At 35.4% G+C, this 12,500-nt stretch overlaps 1 protein-coding gene across 1 annotated transcript in view; it reads left to right on the plus strand.

Annotated features, from left to right (window-relative positions):
• LOC135203578 (fibroblast growth factor receptor-like 1) overlaps positions 1-12,500 on the plus strand; it is a 262,550-nt gene that overhangs the window by 129,462 nt on the left and 120,588 nt on the right. The window contains exon 3 of the mRNA XM_064233335.1: positions 10,025-10,251. Coding sequence (XP_064089405.1) covers positions 10,137-10,251 — 115 coding nt within the window. The 5' untranslated portion in view covers positions 10,025-10,136. The remainder of the gene's footprint in view (positions 1-10,024; positions 10,252-12,500) is intronic.

Consider the following 12,500-nt stretch of genomic DNA (forward strand, 5'->3'; position numbering starts at 1 on the left):
CCCTACTCAATCTCTTTCTTTAGTCGCTTTCGTCTTGACTTTTTTTCTTCTCACTTCTACTCATATTTTCATACTAGCCTCTTTCCTTATCCACTTTTTTCCTTATTCACTTTCTTCCCTACTATTTTTTCTCCTGTACTCAAATTGTTTTCCCTTCTTCCTACCACTTTTTTTTTTCCTCATTCACTTTCTTCCTTACCCTATTATTCCTTACAATTTTTCTCCTGTACACAAATTCGTTGGCTTTTCTCGGGTGTTATTGGGTGACCGGTGTTGAGTGCAACAACGGCCCCCTGGGGCTAAGAGCCCTGGGAAGTGGGGGGGGGGGGGGAGGGGGGGGCTGAAGGGGGGAGGGGGCAAGTTTTTTAGGGGGCGGGACCCCCCTCCGGGGTTGGATATTGTCGGAGGCTTTGCCGCTGACAATCATTACGTGAAAGGGAATTTGAGTTATGGTCTTTTTAAATATAATCACATTGATTACTTTAATAAATAATTACATTTTAAGAGGAATTAGTTAATTTAGATTATTATTATTATTATTATTAGGGTACACTAGGTTTGTATATGAAAGAAGACTCAAATATAATTGTTTGAAATGTAATTACACAAGCCAATTATTATTATTATTATTGGTTGCAGGTCCACAATAATATCGCATGTGAAGTATACAGTCTTTAATAGATAATAAAAGCTTTCGAACCTGGTACTAGGTTCATCTTCAGTCAAGTGACTGAAGATGAACCTAGTTCCAGGTTCGAAAGCTTTTATTATCTATTAAAGACTTTATACTTCACATGCGATATTATTGTGGACCTGCAACCATTGTCATCATTTTCGACACGGAAAATTGTGCCCATTATTATTATTTTATTATTATTATTATTATTATATTATTATTATTATTATTATTATTATTATTATTATTATTATAATAATATATCTATTATTATTGTATATTATTATTATATTATTTTTTATTATTATTATTATTTAATTATTATTATTATTATTATTATTATTATTATTATTATTATTATTATTAATGTCTCTATAACTATTGAAAAAATATGGAATATTTTTATTACATTATTATTATTATTATTATGTTATTATTATTATTATTATGGATATTATTATTATTATTATTGATTATTACATATGTAAATCTATACTATTGAAAAAAATTTTTATTGGAATATTTTAAAAAATTACATTAAATAGATACTTTTAATTTGTTTAAACTTTAAATGGATGTTTAAAGATTTCATGAAATAAATATTTAAAGATTTTCATTATTTTATAAAAAAAAAGAAAAAAATTGTTAAGTAAAATATTGAAAAGAATTTCACTGAATGTTTTTTTCTATGAAATTGGAATTAAATATTTTTGTTTATTTTCAGTAAAATAAATTTTATTATTATTATTATTATTATTATTATATTATTATTATATTATTATTATTATTATTATTATTATTATTATTATTATGTCTCTATAACTATTGAAAAAATTTTTAATGGAATATTTTTCAAAAAATTACATTAAATAGATACTTTTAATTTTTTTCTTTAAATGGATATTTAAAGATTCCATGAAATAAATATTTTAAAAAGTTTATTTTTTTCAGGTAAAATAAATTTTTACTTTTTAAATTTTGTTTATATATAAATTTAATTAAGTGTTTTAGAAAATTGTTAAAGCAAAGATATAAAAAAAATTTGCCATTGAATAGATACCTTTAAAATTCTCAAAAAAGCAAAAAAAAAAAAAAAAATAAAACTATGACTATTAATATTCTAGAAAAATTTGGGCAGAAGTAATTTATAATTATAGAAATTCAAAAGAAATTCATTTGAGCAATTCGTCATTCTGAAAAAAAAATTGGAAGTCGATGGATTTTTAAATATGAAAATTTTCTGTTCCTCGTTAACATATATGCTAATTAGATATTGCCTCACGTTTTAAAAGTATTTATACGAGTTTAAACAGAATTATTTTACGAATGTTGGCAATTTGGTAATGTAAATGATAATGATGTCTGTAAATATGAAAATCGAGAGGAGTCAGAATAAAAATAATAAAGAAAAATGGCCATAAATTCAATATTGACGAAGGGCAATTTGATTAATTGCATGCGCGATGATTTGCAACTGACACCCCCTCTCCCTACCCCAAGGGAGGAACCCCCTTGGGGGGGGAAGGCAAATGACACCTCCCCTCCCCTTAGGGGAGGACCGAGTTAAGAGAAGGATTTCGTGAAAGAATAGGGCCGATAAGCCCGAAATAATTACGCTAATTGAGCTCTCTCTCTCTCTCTCTCTCTCTCTCGTGTTAGGTGTGAGTCACACCTCGACATAATAAACTTCCCATTGCCCCCTTTCCCTCTCCTCCTCCTCCTCATCCTCCTCCTCCTCCTACCTCCTCCTCCTCCCAGCATCCAATCCTCTTACTTCCTCGCTATGCAGATCCTAAAATTCCCCTCCAGGGGGTGTATTTGAAGGTGGTAGTAGGGGGTGTATGTGTAATGAAGACCCCTCTCTCTGGAGGGCATTGCGTCCATGCCCTGGGCACTTTTGCATTTTATGAGTGTTGGAGATTAGATATAATATAATATATATATAAATTTATATACATATATAAATGTAAATAATATATTTATTTATATGTATATACTACATACATAAATATATATATATATATATATATATATTATATATATATATTAATATATATATGCATTAAGCTACAAAATGTCCTAATATCCCCCCCCCAATTCGCTCCACCTCAGAAGCTGATATATTTTCGTATATGTTAACCGAAGGGGAATTTTTCAGTGCTCATAAGTCGTCCTCTCGCGGATTCGAACCAGAGCACAGAGGAGAAATCAGGACTTCAGTGACGCCTTTACCGACTGGCCAGCAATATTATTCAAAACCCACCACACTATAATCCTCCCACTTCCTTAAAAAAAAAAAAAAAAAAAAAAGTGTGCATGGTTAGCAATCTGGATGCACGTGGGCAGCACCTAATCAGTGACCTGTGATGACCTATGGTGATATTGACCCTCGGTGACCTCCGGTTTCGCTAAGTCAGTTCACCTCTCGATCGATAATTAGCAAGTCAGGCACGACTCAAGTGAGGTTGGGGGCGGGGGGGGGGTGGCGTTCAGATGAGTGTCTTAGCAGTATACAAGTAATATTTAGTTTTATAATGGTAGTCATGTTAGAAAAGAGAAGTTACGAATGATACTTTTATATTATTGAAACGTGTGTCTTCAAACCATTTTTACCTCGATGGTAACTTTGCTGTATTAGTCAGATTGTGAGGGAGAATCGAGCGGGTTCTCTCTCTCTCTCTCTCTCTCTCTCTCTCTCTCTCTCTCTCTCTCTCTCTCTCTACGATTTAGTTTTGTTTTCTCTCTGTTCCCCTGGCATTGAATTTTTTTTCTACCTTTTGTGTTACAAACGTAAATATAAGCTTTTGTTGTTGAAGCTAAAAGCCACTCAAGTGCGTTGGTAAGAAAAAGATTACTTTAAAAATTCCTCTTTTTTACAAGTAAGCTGGTAAAAAAAGATTATTTTAAAAATTCCTCCTTTTTACAAGTGACCTGGTAAAATAAAGATCATTTTAAAAATTCCTCCTTTTTACAAGTGAGCTGGTAAAATAAGATTATTTTAAAAATTCCTCTTTTTTACAAGTGAGTTGATAAAAAAAAAGTTTATTTTAAAAATTCCTCCGTTTTACAAGTGATTTGGTTAGAACATTAAAAAAACAAGATTTTTTTTTTTTTTTTTTTTTTTTTTTTTTTTTTTTTTTTTTGCTCCATACCTTACGAAGGGCGGCGTGGATATACGTGACCTTTGAACGAGCAAGGTCTGAAGGCCGTGACCCGTGACCCTGGTACCTTATGAGATCTAATTTGGGAGATGACCCCCTCCGTAGACACTATGATAGTCTTGTTTTATCTCTTTCGGTATAAAACCTTCACGTGACCAGTTCTCCCAACCCCCCCAAGGGGTGGGGTGGGGGGTCTTAGTACCCAGGGGGTTCCCAGGTGAACTTTGGTCTAGCGGGTATCGTCATCATCCGAATTAGGACGGATAATGACGATGATTATAATGATCAAGGTAAACACAGGTGTAAAACAGCTTTGGCGATGTTGATATAATGATAGTCGTGACTCGTGAGGGCGTATAGAGGAGATATTACAGGGCGCTGTTATTAGAGAATTACGGTCCCCTTGTGGGCGGCCGTGATCGCCCCCCCCCCCCCCCTCCCCCTACCCCCACCCTTTCCGTCTCTCTCTCTCTCTCTCTCTCTCTCTCTCTCTCTAATAGGAGGAACCGAGCATCTTCATTTCGGTTCCAGTCACTTCTTTATTTCTTCTGACACCTTTTGTGACGTCCTTTGTGGCGGAGAACCGAGACGGGGGAAAAAAAAGTGTGAATAATGAAAGGGGGGAGGGAGAGATAAATGGGAGGAGGAGGAGGAGGAGGAGGAGGAGGAGGAGGAGGAGGAGGAGGAGGAGGAGGAGAGAAAGTGGAGGAGGTTTTGTTGAAGTGTCCATGTCAGGTTGTGGGCGTCAGTCTGGAGGAGATGAGATCGTTGGATTGCACTGCAATTTATTGGGATGTATTGCAGTTTATTGTTCTGGAATCTATTGCATTTTATCGTATTGGAACGTACCATCATTTAATGGAAATTATAGCAGTTTATTGAAAAGGATTGTTCTTTGTTGGAATGTATCGCGTTTATTGAAAATGATTGTTCTTTGTTGGAATGTATCGCAGTTTATTGAAAATGATTGTTCTTTGTTGGAATGTATCGCAGTTTATTGAAAATGATTGTTCTTTGTTGGAATGTATCGCAGTTTATTGGAGAGCATGGACGTTTACTTGATTATATTAAAATTTGTTGGAACGTATTGTAATTGATTGGAATATATTACAGTTTATTGTTGTGTATTGCTCGCAGTTTATTGGAAAGCATCACAATATGTTGAGAGTATCACAATTTACTGCAATGTATTGCAATTTATTGTTGTTGATCGCAGTTTATTGAAATGTATCACAGCTTAATGTAATATATCGTAAATTATTGGAATGTATCACAAAGTATTGGACAGTATCGCAATTTATTGGAATGTATAACAGTTTATTGGGATGTATCACTGTTTGTGTGAATGTATCGCAATTTATTGTAGTATATCGCAGATTGACAGCTACGCTTTAGTTACATTTATTGTCCAGTGATGGAGACTTATTAGCCTATAAGATTAACCAACTGAAACAGTCCAGGTTTATTTAAGTTTGACTTAACCAAACCAAACTAACCCAATGTAACCTAATTATGATTACTGGTATTGTTTTAACCTAACACCATAGGCAACCCAACCTAACTTAACCAAACATTATTATTATTATTATTATTATTATTATTATTATTATTATTATTATTATTATTATTATTTTTCATAAGAATAATTAACATTCATAAATTCACCATTCGACATTAACTCATCGTAAGTGTCTCCCAAGAAGGGCAAAGGAAATATATGCAAAAATGAATTCATGTACACGAATCAGTACACATATTCAAGTTCGAGGTCAGACCTTGAACTTCTATTAATTTATTGCGAATAAATCTTTATTCATCGCTGAGAGATAAATTGGTAGATGCGTGAGTTTACATTTTAATTGTGATACATCAATTCAGTTGCCAAAGATCATCTTGTGTTTGTGTTTACGTAATGTGAATATGGTAGTATGTAAGTCTCGACGAAGGTTAGGATAGGCTAGGAACAAATATATATATATATATATATATATATATATATATATATATATATATATATACGTATATATATGAGTGTGTGTGTGTGTGTGTGTGTGTGTGTGTGTGTGTGTATGTAATTAGAAAATTCAAAAATCTACACCGAAAAAAAACATCAAGAGAAAAACAAACGAGTTTGGGATAAAAAGGGTGGCTTGACCGCGGGGGGGGGGGGGGGGGGGGGGATGTTGGCTGATGTATAATATAAAAGGGTGGGAGGGATGAAGAAGGATTGGCCCCCCTTCCCCCCCATCTACCAGGGGAACTAGAGAACACCTTTCCTGAATAAGTAGGATGGAAGAGGAGACAGGGATTACACTCAGACTTTCCGTATGATTTATTTATCTTTTATTTGTTCTTGAGACTACAGGGAGAGAGAGACTCTCTCTCTCTCTCTCTCTCTCTCTCTCTCTCTCTCTCTCTCTCTCTCTCTCTTGGCTAAGCCTCTTGTGAATTTTTACTAATTTAACTGTTTTATTGGCAACCATCTCCCTTGTTGATAATATGTTCAATTTGTACACATTTTTCAATAAAATTAATAATTGTTTTTAACACTTGTTATGGGGTTTTAGTCGGACCCGATGTACGTATGTGGTTGTATGTGCATGTATATGTTTGTGTATATGTATATTTTTAGCATGAATAAAAATGAAATGGAATGTGTAGATTTGGTGTGTAACGTTAACGCTGAGAGAGAGAGAGAGAGATTACGTCTATGTTACAGGGAGTGAGTGAATGAATTAGAGTTAGGCTCGATTTGTGTTTACGTGTGTGTGTGTGTGTGTGTGTGTGTAAGAGAGAGAGAGAGAGAGAGAGGTAGGTAGGTAGGTGGGGACTGGATCTGAGTTGAATAGAGAGAGAAGAGATAGAGCTCAAAATGGCTAGTACTACATTTTGAATGGGAAACTAATAATTACACTCAAGAGTCTCTCTCTCTCTCTCTCTCTCTCTCTGGTTTTAAACCCACCCCTCCCATTGCCTACACACCCGCTCCTAAAGAAAGGGGAGGGGGGTGGGCGGGAAAAGCAGTAGACTTGCCAAAACTTTCAGAAATGTCAAGGACTTTGGAGATCAGAAAGAAGGAGGAGGAGGAGGAAGAAGAGGACAAAAAGCAGTAGAATAAATACGAGAGAAGGAGGAGGTGTAGAGAGAGAGAGAGAGAGAGAGAGAGAAAAGTAGGCGAGGAGTGTGAAAAGTGTCGGGTTATTATTGTCAAGTGAGGTACAGGAGGGCGGGCCCCGTCACCCCTGGAGGAGCTCTCTCTCTCTCTCTCTCTCTCTCTCTCCAACGTTTCCTGCGGAGTGTGGAAGTGAGAAAGAGAGAGAGGGGAAGCCTTTGTGGCCAGTCGGTGAGAGTGAGGGAGGGGACCCACACTTCTGTGGAAAGAGGGGTGAGAGAGAGAGAGCAGGTTAGAAAAGACCGTCGGCTTTATAGAGGTAGAAGAGTCCTATGAAGAAGGAGCTCTATAGTTTACGTAATAGTATTATGCAGTGAATTTTCTTCAACGCTTGACTACGTAACAGAATGCTAATATAAATGAGAATAAACTACTTAAGTAAGATGTTGCAAATACTCTAAATAATAATAATAATAATAATAATAATAATAATATTAGTGGTAGAATTAGCAAACGGAAACACACGATAAATACGGCTATAGGTCTAATGGTAAAAGACTATATAATACTAGGAACCTGAATAAAAAAAAAGACCTAAAAAAGAGGTCGTTTACCAAGTAGAACACTTACGAATCGTGGGGATGAATAGAAGGAAAACTAATAAATATTATTTTTAGGGGTTTACCGCCCATAAGGTCGAAAATCTCATTTGAAGTTTGTGTGGGTCAATTATGGTTTAGTTTTGAGTTTAGACCTATACGTGTCCAGAGCAGACGATAGGCCTAAGGCGTTAGCACGCGTGTCGTCTTGAGCGGCAGTGCATTGTAGTAGGTTAAGTGAGTAGCTTGACGATTTTTTTTTCCTATTTACAAAGAAAATTAAATCATTGCGATTATGTAAAACATCTTATTAAAAATGCAATTCAGTACAATGTAGTACTGAATGAACAGCCTTGGTTAGGTTGTTTCTTTGTAATTGACAATTATTGGTTGAAGTATATGAATTTAAGTGTATGTGTATATATATACGTATATATATATATATATATATTATATATATATATAGAGAGAGAGAGAGAGAGAGAGAGAGAGAGAGAGAGAGTTGGTTCCTGGAACCAATATGATAACTTACACCAGCGGACCACATTCTTTTAGTCTCATATCCACAGTATTATGTCACATAACATAACATGTCATGTTGTTTACATAAAATATGTATAAACAATATGTAAACTACATATCGTAGATGCGCCTTTTCCACAAATAAAAACTTTCTAGTCATTATGAATTGTGTTTCCGCCAAATCCTGCTCGCGGTGAACTCGTAATGACCGTTAATCGTGTTGTCATTACTTTTCCCGCACAAGAAAAAAAAAAAAAAACCTTACCTTGTTGTTGGGTTGGGGTGGGGGTGGGGGTTAGGGGTTAGAGGGGGATTCGTTTAATTAAATACCACGTGGTCATATATATACATATGCGGGGGAGGGTTACATAGGATTGGGTGGTTTCCATCACGGTAATTGGGTGTAGGGCAGCGGAAATGTCAGTGAGATATGGGTACCTATGAATTATGTACTGTGATGCAACCCACAGAGAGAGAGAGAGAGAGAGAGAGAGAGAGAGTGAGTTGATTAATGCGTCGAGGCGTGTCAGTGTTTTCAGAGAGAGAGAGAGAGAGAGAGAGAGAGAGAGGTAGTCGTATCGAGAACTGTCCACATTAGTCTCCACAACAGGGGCGTCATCTGGTCTCTAAAAGTGGGGCTGGGGAGACATTCTGAAATTTAAGATCAATATTTAATATTACAAACTTTCACAGTGTCAGTAATAAGGATTAAAAGTAAATCTTATTATTGTATGGCGCAGAATGTTATTGGGATTATAAAGGACTCCATTGAGTCTAAAATAATTAGTGTCCTGTGACAACGAAAGCTTATGGCCTGTAACCTAGCAATGGTTTAGCTTCCAAACTGGGCCATTCCATTTTTAGGGTTACCGTATTGTTAGGTTTAACTTTAAAACATATTCGTATAGTGAAATGATTTGTATTAGAAACATCGAAGGCCTAGGTCCACGAAAAAAATAGTAAAACCCACAGACAGCTGCTGCCAGCGTTGGCCATGGTTGCAAAATTGAAACGAACAGTTAATCTTACCACGAACCTTATGAAAAATTACATAATCTGTCCCTCTATTATTTTAATATTTCATACTTGTTTGAGACTTTCGCACAAAGAAGAGGTTATCATGTAAGTGTTTGCTGAGAGAGAGAGAGAGAGAGAGAGAGAGAGAGAGAGAGAGAGAGAGAGAGAGAGAGAGTACCAAAACCATGGGTGGTCTCCCTTGCCCAAGTTCATATACCTGTATATGTACACCATCTGGCGGGCTGTATGAGGGAGGTGGCTTTCAGAGTGACGATGCTTTTGCCTTGATATCGGAACTTTTTCTTAATTTGGTGTTCGACTCGAACTGACTCAGGAGGAATGTGTTCAGGTCGTTTAGGGGGGAAAGAAGAAGGGGCAGGCAGAGAGAGAGAGAGAGAGAGAGAGAGAGGAGAGAGAGAGAGAGAGAAAGTGAACTATGGAGAGAATTTAGAATTTTACTTCGTTTCCAGTGTTAGACAGTTATCCCTACTGAAACAGTACAGTATTTGTTAGAAAGCATTTTGTGCAGTCTGTTATTATATAAGTTAATGAACCATGAACATATTTATTGAGAGTGAAACAATCCAGGTATAATTGTATATGATTGTGCTGATCATTAGGTAATATATCACTGTTTGCCACGTGCCTATAATGTACCAAGACCAGCAGATTGTAATAGGTCTATACAAGCACCACTCTTGTTAAAACAGTCCAGATGTAATGTATAGATATATATATATATATATATATATATATATATATATATATATATATATTATAATAGGCATATCTTTAGGAAATATCTCTTATTACAAAATGCCTTTATACAGTACAATCTAAGCGCTAGCAGAATGTGATAGGCCTAGTATACATGTCTCACTAGAGACTTACTACTGTAACCATCTTGATTCAAACCACCACATCTCTATTCCCACAGGCCTGACAATGCCGAGGAGTGAACGCATTTGAAGAACCGTATTAACCCGAGCAGTTAGAAGGAAGGAACCTTTATTTATCTTCTCTGGAACTTCTTCGTCAGAACCCCAAAAATGGTGAACAACAGCCGCGTCGTCAGCACCTTCACCATGATGCCCTTGGTGGTGCTGCTCATGCTGGGGAGTTTCCTCGCTGCTTCTTCTCCTGCCCTGGCTGCTGGGATCAAAGGTGAGTTTTTTTGCATTAGTGCAATGAGTCACTGTACTGTAATTACCCAGTGTACCTAGCTTAGTAAAGTTGTGAACTCTGATTACCCTGTGTACCTAGTCACTGTAATGTAATTACCCAGTGCATCTATCCCAGTGTACTTAGCCTACTGTACTGCAATTACCCAGTGTACCTAGCCCAGTGTACTGTAATTACCCAGTGCACCTAGCCCAGTGAAGTTGTGAACTGTAATTACCCAGTGTACCTAGCTCCCGTGTACTGTAATTTCTCAATGTACTTAGCCTACTGTACTGTAATTAACCAGTGTACCCAGCCCAGTGTACTGTAATTAACAAGTGCACCTAGCCCAGTGTATAGTAATTACCCAGTGTACCTAGCCCAGTGTACTGTAATTAACAAGTGCACCTAGCCCAGTGTATATGTAATTACCCAGTGTACCTAGCCCAGTGTACTGTAATTAACAAGTGCACCTAGCCCAGTGTATATGTTATTACCCAGTGCACATAGCCTTCCTGATGGTAGTGAGGGTATAAAGCACCTCAGAAATAGCTAGACATACCCAAAATGCCCAAAATATAACAGAACAAGGTGGGTAAAACAATAGTAGACTAGGTCAAGGCACAGTGCCACAGGAAAAATTAGGCCAGGATGTGTTAAATACCCAAAATGTAAGAAGGACAAGGTGGGTAGAACAATACCCCAGGCGAGTTTATGGACTAGGATGTGTTTTTGCAAATTTCCAGGTTACTGCTTCTACAGACGGTACCTACTTACTCTTTTGAAGCTCATAACAGTGTTCCATAAGAGATAGACGCATTTCGTTAGTTCATTGATTAGGACTCTCCTCTCTCTCTCTCTCTCTCTCTATCTTTCGCGTACAAATAATTTTCCACGCTCTGTACGGCGTCAATAACCTCGTCGTGGCGACGCCAGTAAGAATTAACAAATCAATCAATCAATCCACGCTCTCTGGTTATGTGTGCTTGTGTATCTTCCAGTACAAATCTCTCTCTCTCTCTCTCTCTCTCGTTAATATGGCGCTTGGACAAGTTTATTTATATATATATATATATATATATATATATATATATATATATATATATATATATTATATATATATATATTTATATATATATATATTATAATACATATCTATAGATATAAATAAATATATGTATATATTATATATATAATATATGTATACACACATATATATATATATCAAAATGATCTTTTTACAATAACAAAAATCAGCATTAATGTTAAACAAAATTTATTTATATATATATATATTTGTTTTTTGTAAAAATGGAGAGAATATTCTATCGGTCCCGCGCTGTTGACAAAAAATAATTAATTAGCTCGAATATTGTTGATTGAACTTGGATATCAGATGTGGTCGACTCTGAAGTTGAGATTTATTTTAATTTAGAATGTAAAAATTGTTTTTTAATATATAAAAAAAAAAAAATTTTCTAATTTTTTTTTTTTTATATTATTTAACTCGCCAAGTTTTGATATTTGATCAGCAGCAGGCAAAGCGGATTCTAAATTTATTTTTTGGTTGTTTCATATTGTTCAGTTTTGTGTGGTTTTAAATATTTTTTGGCTTTAGATGCATTGTCAAGATGACAAGTGATGGTAAAATAATAATAATAATATTATTATTATTATTATTATTAATTTGGATAACATTTCCTTATTAAATTATATATATATATATATATATATATATATATATATATATATATATATATATATAAAATGTGTGTGTGGGTGTGTGTATGTATATATACACATATATACATACATTTATATATATGTGTATGTATATCGTGTGTTAAAGGTGTATGTATACTGTGTGTATATAATAATAATAATAATAATAATATTTCTGATAGAATTAACGTACTCAATCACCTAAACATATATATTTGTCCTGCAATAAACAACCGCACGTTTCGAAAAGTTCCAAACGATCTCCCTCGCTGCGTATTTGTTTGAGAACTGTCGTGTATTTATTTTTATTATGTGTTTGTTTGGCAGTTTATATACGATATGCATTTGTTACGAGAGTTGCAGTAATTACGTCTGGGCGTGAAACGGCGGTTTAACCGTTGTTTGAAATGGCGTTATTAAACTACGTTATTTTGACGGTGGCAATTTTCGCTTGATTGTTTTAACGTTGAGATGGCCCCCTTGTGGGGCGGGTGGGCAAGGATAGGTCATTTGGGTGTCGTGGGGAGGGA

The sequence above is a fragment of the Macrobrachium nipponense genome, chromosome 24 (assembly GCF_015104395.2).
Source record: "Macrobrachium nipponense isolate FS-2020 chromosome 24, ASM1510439v2, whole genome shotgun sequence".
Taxonomy (NCBI): domain Eukaryota; kingdom Metazoa; phylum Arthropoda; class Malacostraca; order Decapoda; family Palaemonidae; genus Macrobrachium; species Macrobrachium nipponense.